At 40.3% G+C, this 18,847-nt stretch overlaps 1 protein-coding gene across 20 annotated transcripts in view; it reads right to left on the bottom strand.

Moving 5' to 3' along the window:
* Ttll5 (tubulin tyrosine ligase like 5) overlaps window positions 1-18,847 on the bottom strand; it is a 266,244-nt gene that overhangs the window by 226,897 nt on the left and 20,500 nt on the right. For all 20 annotated transcript variants that reach the window (XR_007107155.1, XM_047540836.1, XM_047540832.1 and 17 more), the window contains 2 exons: window positions 8,866-8,996; window positions 1,707-1,789 (listed from right to left, as the gene is read on the bottom strand). Coding sequence is in view for 19 of the 20 variants with exons in the window: in XM_047540836.1 (XP_047396792.1) it covers window positions 1,707-1,789; window positions 8,866-8,996 (214 nt within the window). In the remaining variant the exon portion in view is untranslated. The remainder of the gene's footprint in view (window positions 1-1,706; window positions 1,790-8,865; window positions 8,997-18,847) is intronic.

Below are 18,847 nucleotides of genomic sequence, written 5' to 3'. Positions count from 1 at the left end.
AACAAAAGAGAACTGTAAAGAAATTTCGACCCTCAGAAAGACAGATGGGTACACTGCATCCACTCAGCAACAGCAGGCTGTTATTTACAAAGAAAAAATAAAAAAATAAGTGTTTCTGGAAACAAGATAGCAAATATAAAAATACAATGGCTAAATAAGTAACAGTGAATAGTGCTAAAACCAGTAACCCAGAAGATAAAGAGATGGAGAAAAGACAAAATACTAAAAATGAGAAAAAAAATCTGACACAATGTTACCGAAAGCTTGGTCCTTATCCCTGACGCCAATCCAATAACGAGGACACAGTTTTTGGAAAAAGGAAAATGAAGGTTTATTGCTTTGCTAGCAAAGGAGAAACACAGGGAACTTTTATTCCAAAGGCTATGATTCTGCCCATCAGCAGGAACAGGGAGCTTTTATAGAGGTAGTTTGGAGAGAATAAGATTAAGGAGGAGAGATGAGGAAGGAAAAGATCAGAGAGAAGTTTAGGGAAAAGAAGATCAGGGAGGAGAAGGTTAGGGAAAAGAAGATCAAGGAAAAGGTCAGGAAAAAGAAAAAACCATGTAGCTTTCAAAGCAACAAGGGATATATATAGTCAAAGCATCAAGTGAACCCCTGTTACAACATGAAGACTGAAAATGCCTTGAAAAGGAGTTGTTAAAGTGGAAACAGACAATAAAAGGATAATTTTTCCCAAAATTAAAAGAAAAACACTATTTTCAGAATGAAAGTGTCCACCAAATGTCCAGGAGAAAAATGAAAAAAATTTTTAAAATATATAGACTTAAATACAGGTTAAGTTTCAGAATCCCAATTTGTAAAGTCTGTTTCTATTGAACGTAAAATTTCTACTTAACTTAAAAAGGAGAAAAACTGAATCATAGTTATTGAAGAGAATATATGTCACAACCCTATAAATATAAAAATAAAAACTAATCAAACTTAAGAGACATAACACAGAAGGGTGGGTAGTGGGTGATGCAGGTGCAACAGATGGCAACCCGGAAATAATCGAATGCTATGTAAAGCTGAGAAAAGAAGAAATGCAAATCACTACATTAAGTCTAAAGAGTGAGACTGGAATTGGGATTTTATTTACTCTATATGTGTATTAAATTTTAAAACAATATTTAATAAGAATTGTGTAAAGAATCAAGCAAGATACTGAAGATGCTGATGACTTATGAACAATGAAGAGAAGCCTAATATGCACAAGTCTCTAGGTTCAATCCCCAGTATCACAAAATAAAAGAGGATACAGAAGAAAAACAGGAGGTAAGGAGGAAGGAGCAGCAGCAGTGAGGATGCCACACCAAGGCAGGGTTCAGTGGCTGGGTAACTGAGAGCAGGAACCCACACGCTGCTCCACTGAAGGTTACGCTACCACTCATGCCTGGTGCGGAGGAAACATCATGACAATATGGTACTGAAAGCAGAAAAGGGAACTCTACTCCTACTCTGCTGCCCAAAAATCAATTAAAAAAAAAAAAACAAAAAACTGCCTTTCCCTATATTTGATGAAGCGACTTTTGGCCCTGGAATAGAATTCTGGCACAGGGGGAGGTTTCTACCAGCAGGGTGAACAACAGCTAGCTCACACCCGGCCTCACTCACTTCCAAATGCAGATTTCAGGAGGGAACCCCTGCCTCTAAAGAGAAGGAACCCCGTGAGTAAGTACTGGGTCTGCTGACTTCTGCATACTTACATTGTTGATCAGGTAGACGCCCCGCCCCCTAGAAGAGGCCACTGGTTTTACTATCCAAGGTCCCCGGTCCTTTGAATATGAATCTGCTCAAATATTGGGAGATAAAAAAAAAGGGGGAGAGAGAAACAAAGAGAAAGAAGGAACATGAGTTTATTATCTTAAATTTCCACAATGGTTATCTATTCAGGTACCCAAAGAATCTTCCAAATTTCTAGCTGGAATGTAGCAGCTAAAATTATCTGAATTTTGGACTAGCCTTAAAAAACAAAATAGCAGGAGGGAGAGGAGAAGAGGGGGAGCATAGAGGATAGCAAAATTACTCGCATAATTATTTCTTCTACCATTTCCCCTCTTTCTTAAATAAGAAGATAAAAACGAGGCCACATCTATATGTGCAAGTCTATTACTGTCACGAACCACCTTCAGGAATCTGAAATTCACCTCACCTTCAGCCAACAGTGACAATGTAAGTCAAAAGTCAGATCTCCTGGTAAAGTTACTTTCCTCAAATAATGTCTCAGAGCTTCCAAGAAAAATAATCCCCTTAAATCACACAAAGTGCAAGGGATGAGGAAATAGAGTAATTCACAAGTGAGTGCACAGTACATTGCTGCAGTCCTTCCCCAGGTTCAGGTGCACACTCTGAACACCTCTGGTCATGAGAAGAGAAAGCAGACAGCAGATACTAGGAACCCCAAAGGCTTGCACAGGGCTAGGGGGCAGATGGCTCTGTCTTGCACTTAGGGACTGTCAAAGGACAGGGGAGACGAGGACTGAGGGCTGGGTGCCGATGAGTTCTCATATCCCTGACTGGAGAGAGGGTGGACTAGCCCTCACTCTCCACTGGGGGTCAGGTGTGGGCAGTGAAAGATGAACATTAACAAGTTTATTGTTTCTTGATATTTTTCTTCTGTGAAAGAAGAGACAGGGAAAGGATATGTGAAGAAATAAATCAAGCAAATGCAACTGCTTCTGAGCAGATCACACAAAACTTCCTTTTTTCAAAGTACCTAGACTGCTTTGCATCAAGATGCTACTATTTTATCTAAAACACAACAGCATATTCCCAATAAAGTTCCCTAAAGTTTATGTTTCTCTGGTTTGGGTTATTTAAAGGCAAGTACTTCCCACTGTGTGCTTATTCCGCCCTCTCCGCCCCCAAATAAGCACACCCACATTCCCCTGTCCTGAACGAGGCCTATGGCAGGCATGCCACAGGACCAGCAACCCGGTACTGCTCTTCTCTTTGGCTCACTTGCCAGCAACTACTTGCCTCCTGTTCCTTCCTTTCCCTGCCAAATAGTCTCTTTGGGTCTCTCAACAGGAACTTGACTTTGTTAGTGCCACAAACCATTTCACCAGGAGAGAAGAAAAAGATCTCTGTCCACTTTAACCACCTTCCCCCGCCTTCCCCCCTTAATGCCATTTAACAGAATCAGAAAAAATGTGCCACACAGAATCTAAGACTCAGTCTGCTCTCAGAACTGAATCCTCTACTAGTCACACACATGTGACAGGCTGTATGGGGAAGATTACAGAATGCTGCATTATAATAGCAAAAGATTAATTAAATACACTACATCACATCTATGAGAGGGAGGCAAAGTGTTTTTATAAAAGCCAAGTGGTAAACATCTTGGGTTCTATGGATCATGCACACTTCGCCATTGTAGGCCAAAAACAGTCAAATGCGTAAACCATGGGACATGGCTATGTGCCCATATAACTTTATTTCAGGCAAACTGAATTTCATACAATTTCCACATCAAAAATTTTATTTGTCTTCTGATTTTTTTTCCCAACCACTTAACACTGTAAAAATCAGGGCTGGGTTGTAGCTCAGTGGTAGAGTGCTTGCCTAGCACATGTGAGACACTGGGTTTAATCCTCAATACTACATAAAAATAAATAAATAAGTAAACAAAACAGTCAAAAAAAAACCAAAAAAACCTTTTTTTTAGAAAAGGGTCCACTGTGTGGATGGACCACATTTAAAAAAAAAAAAAAAAAGGTGTGAAAATCACTCAGCTCATGGGATGCCCCAAAACAGGCACAGAACTATAGGACTATAGTTTGCAGAAACCTGTCTACACAACAGAACATTAAGCATGCAAAATGAGAACAGTATTTATTAATAGAACGATTGCAAAGATATTCTGCTAGTGAAAAAAGGAAAGTGCAAGACAATGTGAATTTTATGCTTCCCTCTGTTCATACGCAAGCTACTTGCTAGTAAATGCCAACAATCTCTCTAGAAAGACAGGATTAGAATTAGGGAGGAGAACTAGGTGACTAAGGAGGCTTTTCATTGATTGTCATTTTATATATTTTATACCATGAAACTATATTATCTTTTAAAAATATAATTCATATAATTTTGAAGTCCTGCTATAGAAGACAGGTTTATAGTTAGAGAAGACAGTCAAATCTCCATAAAATGAGGTCACTGAGTATATTTTTTTATTGTGCTATTTCCCCCAGATTTTTGAGACAATGGATTGTTTGAACAGGATAAGTTTTTGATATTAAAGCAAAAATTTAAAAATTTTCTAAGCTTCATTCATTAATTCAAGAGCTCTAAGTATCCAATCTGTATCAATCAGTTTGCTAGGCAAAAGGCATACAGTAGTCTTGTTCTCACACAAAGATACATTAGCAGGAAAGATAGCCATGAAATAAGTAATTAAAGCTACTCAAAGTGAAGAAATGTCAGGTGCTATAAAAATGGAGACAGCATGCTCCACAGTGACAACCAGAGAGAGAATTCATTTCCAGGTAGGGTAAAGTCTAGCTACATGCAATTTTTCTACCTAACATGTTGTATAATCAATCTTCTTTGTGAGCTAGCTTCATTATTATCATGTTGTGGAAATTCTAAATATCAAAGACTTTCTTCTATGCAAGGCTTTTCACCTTGGTTTGTGGTATTTCAGAACAAGGATCAATTTATTTCACAAGTGCTAAAAATGTGAGCAGGAAGCAAGAAACATTGGAGGCAAAGGCAGGGCAGAGGACTGGGCAGTCTGCCTGGATGAAGATGCTTTAGACAAGTTCTACAGCCCTTTCGAGTGCCTTCCGTTCCTGCAGAGGCAGCATGCTCCATGTAACAGAGAGAGAAATGAGGAAGGAGGAGAAAGATCATTCTACCACTAGTTTTTCAAGTACATGACAACACAGGTAATTTGTTTAAACTACCTACTCTAGTCTTTAATAGAAGGGGTTTCATCTGATTTTCCAAGATCTCTTATAACTCTAAAGTGATGATTTCATAAATTTACTCTTTGCTTTGAAATCCAAGCATCTGTAATGAACTGGCTGATATCAAAATTTTGCACATATCTTAAAATCATTTCTCAGCCTCTGTTCTAACAAGAGATGGCCACAGAGCATAATTTTGGGAAAGTTTTACTTCTTTACTGGTTCCACCCATCTCTGTTGCTTCCTGCATCTTTCTGGTTAAAAGCTGTCCTTTGGGGAAAGTGGCTGGAGTTGGTCAGGTCCTACAGGGTTATAGACCTTCAACTCTTCTAAACACCACCTATAACCGGCTAGGGGCCGCAGGAGCCTAAAGGCCTACTGTGTACTCCCATCCCGATGTTCCAATTACTGGGAACAGGTCAGGGAGTATGCAGGCTTCCACACCTCTGGACACAATGGCTGGCCTCTGAACTAGATCTCCGCAAAAACCTTAAGTTCATGAGATGCCCCTGGTGATATCCCCAGTGTCCCTGGGCAACCCTCACAGTCAACCCTCATGGGTTCTCATTCAAAGGTTCTTCAGGGCCTATTCCAATCCCTTTTTGCCCCTTTCAGACATCCAAATTCAGCCACAGGCCCTTCATTCTTGATTTCCCACCTCACTGTCCTCCTCACCAAGAGGAGGACATAAACCTACTTACCTGCGTTCTTCTTCCTTAAAATTTTATCTGGCTCAGCACTTGGCCTTCTTCCTTCCCTCCTTTTAGGAAAGCCATGCCCACCTTCTGCTCTACCGCTCACTCTTCTATTTGAGCTCCCCACATAACCCTCTCCTGCCCACTCCAGACCTCTATCCCTTGCTCTTCTTCCATCTTTCCCTCCTCCCTGGTTCTCTGTGGGGCTTCTTCTCTTTCTTTTCTATCCCTTAAGTAATTCCTTCCAACTGCAATCTTCAGAATCCATGTCTCTGGCCAAACTCAAAGTTGATTTAATGGCTGACTGCAAAACATGTCTGCCTTAGAGGCACTTCAAATCCATACTCGGTCCACATTTAACATGCCTCTTGCCCTGTAACTCCTCCCCCTTTATGTGCCTGACTATGTCCCCTTGTTAAAGACTTAATAATCCTCACTTAATAATCCTATGAGGATTATTAAGTCAACAGCACACACACACACACACAAAAAGACTTAATGATCCTAGCAGGACACAGCGGCACGAGCCTGTAGTCCCAGCTACTCTGGAGACTGTGGCAGTAGGAGGATCGCCTGAGGCCAAAAGTTTGAGGCCAGTCAGGGCAACCTGGCAATCACCTAGCTTCCCCAGAGTCCACCTCCAGAGGCATCCTGGGCCCTGCCTCGCCCTCACAATAATCAGCCCTGTCTGCCCAGCACTTTCTGCTTAGGCCCGCCAGCCCACGACACAGGAGTCCAACACACTGCTCATCCACAACGCCACATCACTGCACGGCTCTCAAAGCAAACGCCACTCTTCTTCTGCTTTCTCTAATTTGTTTCACACAGTTGTTTCTCTAAAAATCTCATCTGTTTACATCCCTTTCCTTCTCAAAAAATCTTCTACTGCCCACACTCAATTAAGTAGTAGAGACTCAGGAACACAAGAGTCATGGAAAAAATGGAATTTCCAAGTTGAACATACTAAATGGACACCAAAGGAAAGGAGGGGAATTCAAAACAGACTTTACAAAAAATGTCTCTGTGAAAGAGGAGGAGGTTTTCCCCTCTAATATGTAAAGTTAGTCACACATTCTGATGCTGTTGGATTTTTCTCAAATGGATTTAAGTGTAAAGGGCACAGATCGTGGACAAGTGACACAGAGTGGCTGGCATGCTGGGAAGACTGAAACCAAGAAGATTCTTCTTTCCTCGCACGTCTTCCTTGTCCCCGTCTTCCACGGGCACAGTGAGTCACCACCATAGTCTTTGGGTGGCAACAGCGGTGACTGATATATACTGGGAATGGAGGAACCTCAATCACTGGCCTGCACTTGCTGGCTTCAGGTCAGGGCTGTAATAATGCTATGTGTTCTATTGACCTTCTGAACTCGTTTTTGTTAAAAAGTAGAACACACGTGAGTTTGAATAACAGGTTGAAGAAGCCTCTCCACTGAGACCCTGGTCAGGCCTGAGCTGCTGGAGGAACTCCAACCCCATCCAGTCATCTGAAGGAATGATCCCTTCATCCCACCTCCACAAAGACCAGGGGAAGGCGAGGGGGACTTCATCTAAGACTCCTTTAGGCTTTCACAGAGAATTATTCTGGACTTGAATCTCTCCTTAGAAATTCAACAACAGGAGTTCATATCTGGAACTGTTTTAAACTGCTGACATGTTAGCTGAAGCCTATTTATACTGTAATGCTGGCTTATTTTTTTTACTTTTATTATATAACAATATAATTAAACATAACATGAAATAGGAAATAATATTACAAATTTACTAAGCACCTATCAGGTAATCAAGCAAAAGCGATCCTCCTACTTCAACCTCCTGAAAAGCTTGAATTCAAGCATGCACCACTGTACCCAACAAAAAAATTACTAATTACAAATGCTCAGCTCTGAGTGCACTATAGCTGGAAAGTTAACTTACTTAATTGGTGCTCTATATGACCCATTTCAGAGCCTTCCATGGGCCAACAATGAACTGCCAGCCAATGGTCCCCACTGGAGTCACAAGTGGAATCAGAGTTCCTGATGAACCACTGCTCTCTTCTTCCAAAGGATGAACACCCATCAGATGACCCAATCAGATTGGCAAGCTCGACAGGTCAAAAGAACCCAAAGTCAGGAAGACTCCCTAGAGTCTTGCTCTCCATGCCACTTCCTCCATTCGTAAAATAGGAAGTTTCTCTTTTGGACTTACTGAGAAGAAACTTTGTTTGTCCTGTCGGTGTGTCTCCCCTGACACTCCTCAAAGAAGAATCCTTTCTCACTAATCAAGCAAGGAGTGATCAGTGCTGGTATGCTGCCCAGGGTGTCTAGCAGTGTGGCACAGGGACAGCATGGCATTCCACCATGTGCAAGCTGAAGGATCCAGGGGAAATTCCTTAACCAATACGTACCTCGGTGTCCTCCTCTATAAAACTCCCTCAGAGTAGAGGTTCCACTTAAAAGAGTGCCTAACAGAGAGCTAATGTTCCTCAAGTGTCAGCTACTATCATGTTGACTATTTAGAGTCTCTCCACAGACCCACCTTAGACCCTCCCCATCTTCTGCATCTTCTGTGCATGAAGCCTACCCTTAAGAGTCAGGCTCTGTCCCCAAGGAGGGCCTGAAATAGCCCAGCTCCTCAGCCTGGGCCTGGGTAGGTAAGTTTACAATGAGGTACAAGAAATAAGAAGCCAATTTTAGACCTGGATCTAGGTCAGACATTCCTACATCACTTTACCAACAATACAGCTGACATTTAGATCCCTATTTGACTTCCACGTGTGTTTTTTTTATTAGTCTGAATTCAAAGTAGAGAGGGTGTGTCTAACTGGTACCTCCAAACCCTAACATCAAAAGATATATGATACCTGTGCCCCAAAGAAAAAAATCAGACAAGTCCAGAAATCAAGGTGGTAAGAACATTTCTTAGAGGGCAAGGGAAAAAGAGACCCCCAAAAGGAAGCAAATGTGGTTCACAGGGAGAAGTATCAAGTGTCTACACAGACGCTAACTCTCACTAATGAAGAGACAAGCAAAAGTCCCAAAACAGGGCATACCTATGACACCAAAATGTCCTTGCATACACAATACAGTCATCTTACCAAGAATAAATGTACAGGTGCACAGTCAGAATAAAAATAGTTTTAAAGTTATCTCTGCAACTGTTTTACTAGAGAACTAAATCCTTTAAAGAAAAAGCCCCAATTGGTTGATATCATGAGGTGTCTCTGGGGTAAATGTGCCCCAAGTTCAGGTGCTGGGGCTGGGCATTCTCAGTCAAGCACTTACTACAGAATTCCGCATACTCAGCTGGCAGGAGGAAGGTCTGAGGGAGGATGTGGAAAGCCTTGAATCCATGCGTATGCTGCATTCGAATGATGTTTTTGTACAGTCGGTCCTTCCGTGTTAGTTCATAAGACCTAAAAACCAGAAAAGAAACTCAGAGGTTTGCCTATGTTCATCCTGAAGAGGTAATAGTTCATGGTCCTAGAGCGTTACTACAGATATGTCCCAAATCTATTACTTTGTTAACCAAAAGGTGTATTATCATTGTCATTAAATGAATTTTGTTGATCAAATTTATTCATTAAGATAAAATTTATGGCCAGGTGAGGTGGCACACATCTGTAGTCCCAGCTACCTAGTAAGCTGAGGCAGGAGGTCACAAGTCTGAGACCAGCCTGGGAAACTTAAACCCTGTCTCAAGAATAAGGTCTGGGGATGTTAACTGAGTGGTAGAGCATTTGCCTAGCATGTGTGAGGCCCTGGGCTCAATCGCCAGTACAACAAAAAGAAAGAAAGAAGGAAAGAGATATAACGTATATACAACAAATTTCCCCCTTTTTGGTATATAATTCTGAGTTGGGACGAACATACCATTAGGTAACGATGACCACAGTCAAGCTATAGAACAGTTCTAACACCCCAAAATTGCCTCAAGTCCTCTGCAGTCAACCATTTCAGTCACTGCCAGACTCTGGGCTCATATTTTCTGTCACTGCATTTTCACCTATTCCAGAAAGTCATATGAATATGCTACATATCCTTTCAAGACCAGCTTCTTTCCCTGAGCACAGGAAAGAAGCTAATCTTGAAAGGATATGTATCCTTAACTGTTCCCAGTACTCTGGTTGGAACCCAGGGGTGCTCTACCTCTCAGCTACATCTCCAGTCCTTTATGTTTCTTTATTTTGAGACAAGGTCTTGCTAAGTTGATAAGGCTGGCCTCAAACCTGTGATTCTCCTGCCTCAGCCTCCCAGTCACTGGGATTACAGGCATGTGCCACTGTGCCAAATAAGTTTTTAGAAGTTTTTATGTGAGCATTTTCTTTTTCTTTTTTTTTTTTTTTGGAGTGAGACTTCTAAGTTGTTTAGTTATCTATTGTATTAGCTATCTACTGCTGCACAATAATCCCAAAACATAGCAGCTTAAAATAACAATATGCATTTTCTCAGGAACAAGAATATGGGATGACAGAGTTGGGTAGCTCTATCTCAGTAGTCCAGTGTCACAGTCATCAGGCCTGATGGCAGATGGAGGACCCACTTCCCAGGTGGCTCACTGGCACTGGAACTGGAACTCAGAGGCTACTTTTGCTAAAAAGCAATGACTCTTCACTTGGGCCTTCAGATGTCCAATGAGTATCTAAAAGTTTGATAAAAGCTTGGCATCTCTGCCTTCATTTCATATCTGTCTCCTTTGCTACCTTCAGCTTTGGATCAGATTCCTGCTCCAATCTGCCCATAGACATGTTTATCATTTAAGAAGTATCTGTCTAAAATCTGGTCATACAAGGTTAATTTACCTAGCCACTCAATCCCATTTCAAGGCTACAGACACCAAGCTAAGAACAACTAAGGTATTTTCAAGATTCCAGGAACAGCAAATCTTGCAGGTCGATTGCCCCAGGATGGGAACCGAAGCTGTCCCCCAGGTGTTCCATGATGGGAACAGAATCTCGCCGAGCCTGACCTGAGAGAAAGCTGAACAGACCACAGCATGACCAAGACTCCTTAACTATGCAAACCCCTTGCCCCCCACCACCCTGCTGCTTCTGTCCTTCCACAATATAGTCCTGAAGCACCCCAAGACAGGGCTTAAGACACAGGTCCCTGTTTCTTCCTGGTGTGGCCACTAAATAAAGAATTCCTTTCTTGCTTCACCGTGACTCTGAGAGGACTCTTGGGCAGCAGGTGGCTAAATCTGATCTGTTGGGACGCCCAGAGTCAGGCCTCAGCCTAGAACTCTGGTAACAGTATGGCACTGGCTGCTGGCAGGTGGCCTGGGCTCCCCCTATGTGAGTCCTTCCACAAGGCTGAGTGCCTTCCTGACATGACAACTGGCTTCTCCCAGACCCACAGATCCGAGAAAAAAGCTGTCATGTCTCTTATAACCTAGTCTCAGAAGTGACACACCGTCACTTCTATCACATTCCATTCATTAGAGGCAAGTCACCAAGTCCAGCTGACACTCAAGAACAGAAAAATTTAGCTCGACGTTTTACGGCAGTGTCAAAGAATTCGTGGACACATTTTACAATCATCACAGAAGTATGTTTACCTTTCTAAGAAACTGCCAAACGGTTATTCTGAGGATACTGGAAAAACAAGCTCAGTTTCTCCTTCCATACTCTGAGATACAGAGGAAATACCAAAGTGTTTTTTCCTATTCTCCACTCTTAATTCAATACGATTACTCAGCCAACACTTCTGATACCAGATGTGTGGGGGATTTTCCCCACAGACCAGCAAGCAGTCCCACAGCAGACCTAGCTGGGTGTCTGCTAATTCAATTCTATTCTGATTCTATCTACCTGGAGATAGCAACAGATCCCACAGGTTGAGGTCCCTGTCCCACAGACTGCTCCTCACTTCTGAGCTAGCTGCAAGTCCCAGACTGTTTTACCAGTGCTTCTGATTGTCTACAGAGGAGGATTCTCAAGCCCCTCTCCTTGAATTTAATTAATTTATCAAGAGTGGGTCAAAGAACTCAGTGAAGGACAGTTACTAGTTTTTATAAGGGATCGTATAAAGGATAAAGATGGAGAGATACACGGGGAAGGTATGGGCAAAGGAGCATTCCTCCATTCTCCTAGCATTCCATTCTCTAGGAACCTTCCTGTTCAGCTAAACAAAGCTCTTGAAACCCAGCCTTTGGGGCTTAAAGGAAGCTTATAAGGTAGCCATGACTGACCAAATCACTGGTGATTGATCAACTTAACCTCCAGCACCTTGCCCCTTCCTGGAGATTGAGGAGCACTCTGAACCTCCCAACTCTAACCATGCCTTGGGCTTCCTATGACCAGTTCCCATCCTGAAGCTACCTAAGGACTGCCAGTCACCAGTCAATTCTTTAGCATACAAAAAGGATTTTAGGAATTATACATCAAGAAATAAAGACTTAGGGGCTGGAGTTGTGGCTCAGTGGTAGAGCACTTGCCTAGCACATGTGAGGCACTGGGTTCCATCCTCAGTACCACATAAGAAAAAAATAAAATAAAGGTATTGTTTCTATTCACAACAGCAAATATTTATATATATTTTTTAAAAAGGAAATAAAAACTTAGATCAAATATATTTCAAAAGATCAGTTATCCAAAGTGGTGGTTGTACCATTTTGCATTCCCACTACTAACATGTTAGTGTTCCAGTTGCAACGTATCTTGCCCAGCACTTGGTTTTGTGGTTTTCAGTTTTATTTTTAGCCATTCTAACAGGTATATATTGGTACCTCACTGGTTTAATTTGTATTCCAATGACTAGACTAACAAGATACATGTATCTTCTTTGCAATATCCATTCCAATCTTTTGCCCATTTTGAAAAATAGAATTAATGGTTTGTTACTTTCTTATTCCTGGTGGATTGAATCCGCGACGCTTCATTACTGACCTACACCCTCAGTACTTTTTATTTTTTGAGATAGGGTCTTGCTAAGTTGCTCTACCAAGTGATCCTCCTGCCTCAGTCTCCCAAGTCCCTGAGATTACAGGTGTAAGTCACAATGCCTGGCTTTTATTGCTGAGTTTTGAGAATTCATTATATATTCTGGATACAAATTCTTTATCAGACATGTGTTTTACAAATATGTTCTCCAATGGTTTGTTTTTCCATTTGAAGAGTTTTTCAAAGAGCAGATTTTTAATTTTAATGAAGTTCAATTTACCCAATTTTTTTGCTTTTAAGTGTTGTGCTTCTATTGTTGTATCTGAGAAGTCTGCCTAACCCGAAGTGACAAAGATTTTCTCTCTACAGTTTATATTTTAAAAACTTTGGGGGTGGGAGTACTAGGGATTGAACCCAGAAGCACTTTACCACTCAGCCAAATCCCCAGTCCTTTTTATTTTTTATTTTGAGACAGAGTCTCTTCACGTTGCTAAGGCTGGCCTTGAAATCACAATCCTCCTGCCTCAGCCTTCCCAGTCACTGGGATTACAGATGCTGGGTGCCACCAAACCCAGCAAGTTTATGTCTTATATTTAGGTCTATAATCCTTATTCAAAATGGGCTTTTAAAAATTGATCTATGAGTATAAAAATCTATTCTAAAACAGATTTCAAATATGAATGCAAAAGATTGCATTCTTGACTTTTGATAAACATACTCAAAAATCTCAGGTTCTAAAAACCAAATATGTAAAAGAAAGTCTAGCTTTGTCAATAAAATCTATGCCTATTCACTTCTACAAATCATTATGAAATATTTTAGGAATGCTATGTGTTTTGTTTTAATTGAATCACAACTCCCTAACAGTACAAAAATATACGGTTTATTCAGATTATGAGGAAACACCAATATAGCAACCAACAATTTGCAAAATTAAAAAATTCTGGAAATTATTGTGCCACTGCTATCTATAGATGTGACCTGAGCAATACACCCTGACAAAAAAATTCTGGATTCATTGCAAGTGAAGATGCAAACTGAGAAAATTCAGACACTGAAATACTAGAATTTCTAAGAAGTTCCATTAATTTCTTCTTAGGAAAAAAAAAAAAAAGAGTTGAACATAACAGAAAAAAATAGGAAACAGGAAAATGAAATGTGGCTACCTAATCCATATTTACAGACCTAATGCCATGGCAATAATCACTCAACTTTTTATGACTATATGGAACTCATATCATCACCAGTACCGAGGGTCTGCTATATCCCTCCTGCATAAGGCCTAAGACAGACCTTAATTTTAGACTACAACGATCTTTAGAACAGTCAAGTTCCAGGTTAAAAGCCCCACTGAGAACTTAACTACATCACTGAGAGATGAATACATAAGAGGTAAAAGTATGAAGAAAAGCACAGATTTAATCAGAGCGATAACCACAACCTATACCAGGGGGTATATTCTTGAGTATTTCAAATAGGCACTTGCATTAGCCTCAATTCAGAAGTCTGCATTAGAGTGGTTTCCCTGGACCCCACAGCGCTGGGGATCAAAACCAGGCCTCATGCACACTAGGCAGGTGCTCTGCCACTGAGCCACATCTCCAGCCTGTTCCACTACTGTAAAACCATCTAGTAAATCTGTCATAACCATACAAAGTTTACACCTATCTGTTCCTCAGTTCAGAATTTTTCTAAATGATTTCAAAGACTGCTTAGTCAAACCTAGGTATCACAAATACTTTTTTTCTTACCCCTTGTCTTCTTCAGAAATCTAAGAACAGGCACTCAAATTTCAGTGTATGAAATAACCAAAAGAACTCCTTAAAAATCTATATCCTGGACCCTGCCTCAAAATACCGGAATGAAGCCTGGGATTCTGCACTTCAAACAAATACTCCAGGTGATTCTGAGGCCCCACACCACTGATTTAGTATACAATAGTAATTTCCAAACTTATCTGAAATTAACAATACTGCTTTTTAAAAAGATATAGATGTATTGGTTTCCATTTCCTAGGACGGTAAAGTACCCAGAAGATGATTCTTAAATACACACCTTCTCTGGAGATGACGATTTCCATGATCTGCAGTGGGATCTGAGAATGTACCATCTTAAAACGTACCCCAAGGGAGCAGAATGAATCTGACATAACCACAGTGAATCTCAACATTGTGTACAACCACAACACTGAGATCCCAATTAGAATAAGATATACTTCATGTTTGTATAAATATGTCAAAATAGACTCTACTGTCATGTATACCTAAAAAAACAAATAAAAATTTACACATCGATTTAAATAGATTTAAAAAAAAATTTTTTAAGTATCCCAGGTAATTCTTATAATTAAGGAATCAGAAACAGAACTAGAGGGTAAGGAAAACAAAAACAAAAACAAAAAACTTGCTCTTCTCCAAATGCCCAATATTGGTGGTGGTCAAATGCTCTGCTTGGTGCCTCCTGCACAGTTGGGAAACTGTGTATCATATCCTCTTGCCTGGTTATGTCAAGCATCTGGGATTCCTCATCACCAATTTTAAACTGTTCCCAAGACACTGATGAATGGTAAATAATTTTAAAGTAAAACTATTAGCACCACACTTTTAAGTGTATTCGAGGAAATCTAAATAACATCAGGATTCAATACCTCCCATAACAATTTAAAAATGTGATTAAAGAAAATGCTTAGTCAGCAGCTCTTTACTTTTTAAAATGACACTTTTTCCTTAAGTTAACTTATGTACAGGAAAGGACAGAAATTACAGGTGCAGCATGACAATGTTAGCAAAGTGAAAAACAGCTATGTAGTCACACTCACAGTGAGTAGGGGACACTCTGGCACGCCAGAGAACTCCCTCCCCCATTAGGCAGCATCTGACCTCTCAGTTTTCATTCTTCCACTCAATTCCTAACAAAAGATAAGTCAGCCTAACAGAACACATTTAATTCTTATATTTTACATTAGATCGAACTCTCTCTATAGCAAATATATAATTTTAAAATTAAAATCTCCTTTGGGCATAAGACTTTCTTGGGTTAAACACTAATCAGTGCCTAGATAAGAACTCTAAAGGGATGTGATAATGAAGGGAATGCAGAGGGGAAGCTGGCCACCTCCCTATGTCCAACCTTTAGGCGAGGATCAAAGCAGAGTGACCCTGGTTGTAAAGCACAGAATGTCCTCATAAACATCTGAAGAACTCCACCTGCACAGGGGGCTCGCCACCAGCCTAGGAGTTTCCCTGCCTCGAGGCGCCATGGCCTCCATTATACTTCAGCCTGTCTCCAAGGAAGAACGTACCACTAATAAAATGTCTAGAATCTCTCCCTTGAGTTTTCCAAGTTCTTTCTTTGGGATCAGTAAATATGTATGTGAGTGTGAGTGTGTGAGTGTGTGTGTGTGTGTGTGTGTGTGTGTGTGTGTGTGTAATGACTATCACTGAAAGTAATGAAGTGTACAATTCACCAAAATGTCCTAAATATTGAAAATTCTAAATTAAGTATATTACTGTAATATAATATAAAGCTGCTCCCCTGCCCTTTCCGCTGCAGTCATTGCCCCACCTCCCAACTTCTTGTCAGTCTGTGAACATCCTAGCTAGCTATTGGTTCATCAGTCAGCCAACAAGTATCCTTCTGCGTTATTAGTCCCCTGTTAGCCCGCGGAATTCGAATGCTTAAGAATAGCCCCCCACCATTTTCTCTCTCTCTTCTCCTCTCCTCACTTTCATGCTTCTCTCTCTCCTCCTCGTTTTCATGCTGTCTCCTCCATTTCTCTCTCTCCTACCCACGCACCCTTTCTCTTTTCCTCTCATTTTCTCTCTTACCCTGCAGGCAGACGCTCTGTGTTTAATAAACTCCCTTACGTGAGTTCCCATGTCTGGCGTGGTTTTCTGGGTTCTTACAGTTACAGGTTGAGCTTCCTTAATCTAAAATTCAAAATGCTCTAAAATCTGAAATTGTTAGAACACCAAACTAATGCCCAAGTGGAAAATTCCAAACCATGAAAATGGCTTGTAATACAAAACTGATACTCCGCCCTTTCAGGTGCAGCCATTTCTCCCTGCCTCCCAATCACTTGTCAATCTGTGCTCTGACGGCCTCTTACGTTACAGAAATTTCCAGCCTACGCTACAGCCATTTCCTGCTTCCCACGTTACATCCTAACATGCAAGCTAGCTATTGGTTCACCAGCCAGCTTGCAAGTATTCTCCTCTACTATTGGTTCCTTCCAGCCCGGGAGATTCCAATATCTGGGAGAAGCGTCCACGCCATCTTTCTCTTTTCCTTTCTTTTCACCCCGGAGCAGACGAGCTAGTCGTCCACATAATAAAGTCTCTTGCGTGAGGCCCTGTGTCAGTCGTGGATTTTTCTGGGAGCTATTGTCGAGCCACAACTGAGACCAGGCATATGGAGTGACAGTTCCCTCCGAGGGGCTGGAACTGCCGCGGGTCCCGAGCTGAGCTGCATTTTTCCTTACATGGCTCATATACAAAATTTATTGGTATTATCATCATCATCATTATCATCATCATCATCATTATTATTATTACTTAGGATGCTGGGGATCAAATCCAAGGCCTTGCACATGCTAGGCAAGTGCTCTATTACTGAGTTACATCCCCAGACCATATTCAAAATGTTTTAAAATACTGTATAAAATTACTTTTGGGTTATGTGTGTTTATTTATGAAACATAAATTCTGTGTTTAGACTTGGGTACTATCCCCAAGATATAATAAAAACAGAAATCTATAGGAAAATGATGAAACATTTAGGGATTGTCATAGATTGGGAGGAAGTCAAGGATACATGACAACAATAAGCTAATGTAAGATCCTTGAACAGAAAAAGAACAGTAGAAAAACTGGTAAAATAATAACATTTGAAGTATAGTCAATAATACCATACTAATGTTAATTTCTTAGTTTTGATAGTTACACTACTGTTACGCCAGATATTAACACAAGGGAATGAGGTTAAAGAAACAGCAACTCTTCATATTATATTTGCAACTTTTCTGGAAGTCTAAAATTAAAGTTGAAAAGTTTTATTAAGAAAGTTCACAATATTATTGTTAATATTAAAGTGTTTGAATTTCTCTTGAATGTGAGTTACAAGAATTTGGATTGAAACAGGAAGGATATAGCAGAAATCACAAAATTACTGCAATGAGAAAATGAATTATTAATGCATTCAAAGAGTAGTCAAGGAAAATAAAGGTTGGACTTTATTATTACTGAGTCCAAATCAAGATGTAATTTCTATATAAGTACAGAAATACTTCAAAAACTATTAAAATAAATAATGAACTACTAACATAAATTAGGAATGCAGACTCTAGCATGGACTATTTTAAAGACTGTTTAAATACCTTTTTTTAAATAGATGCACCTGCTTTACTTCAAGCATGCAGTCACACATTTAGAAAACCAAATCCAAGCACCAAGGAAGAAAATTTAAGGTTTAAATTATTTTCTGTCAATGAAGTTCAGACATAAAATAAAAATGGAACTTACTCTGAAGACACACAATTATCCAAGAGTATGAAGAAACCATCTGACAAGAAAGAGAGTACAGGCCAATATTTACACACATTGCGTGCACAATAATAGAACTGAAAAACCAAGAAACAGCTTCATTTCATGAAAATGAGGAGAAAAGCACATAAAGTAACTGAAAATAAAACTGGTTTTATTTGGGGTACAAGCCCTGGAGATAAAATAAAATGTAACCACTGACCCAATAAAAAATCTTTTATTAGATTTGCATCTCTTCATTAGATCAGCAAGACTGGCTTCCCTCTCTCCATTAGGCCACATATCTCTCCATGAACGCTGCTAGAATAAGTTAGGGTTGCAGCATCAATTTTCTTTTCCTTTCCTTCTCACAGATGTACACATTAAGAAACTTTGTTCACATAAATACAGCTTACCCAGAGGACACAACTAGGCGGCAGGCACCACTATAAACACTTCACATCTTGATATATTAAATCCACAGAACAGTATGTGCCTGCCATTAGCACCTGCTTTTTACCAGTGAAGAAACTGATGCCCAGAGAGCCCACTTGCTTAAGGTCACTTGGCAGATCTGGACCCACATAGGTGGTTATAGAACCTATGCTTCTAGCCACAAGGGAATATTGTCTCTGGAGGCTGCCTTAACAAATGCAACTGGCAAGAGCTTTCTATAGTAATAATAATTACTTGAATTTCTTACTAATTATATGTCCAAAAAAAAAACACAAAGTGATCTGTCCTTAAAAATTATTTAATGATCTATCAGTTGACAACTAGATAATGTCATCTTTCAATTTTGTTAAAAGCAAAGAAATGGAAACCACATCATGCAAGAAGAATTTGTCATGCTCTTACTAGAATTAG

This window comes from Sciurus carolinensis, chromosome 2 (assembly GCF_902686445.1).
Source record: "Sciurus carolinensis chromosome 2, mSciCar1.2, whole genome shotgun sequence".
Classification (NCBI taxonomy): Eukaryota; Metazoa; Chordata; class Mammalia; order Rodentia; family Sciuridae; genus Sciurus; species Sciurus carolinensis.
This window is presented reverse-complemented; position numbering and strand designations above follow the sequence as displayed.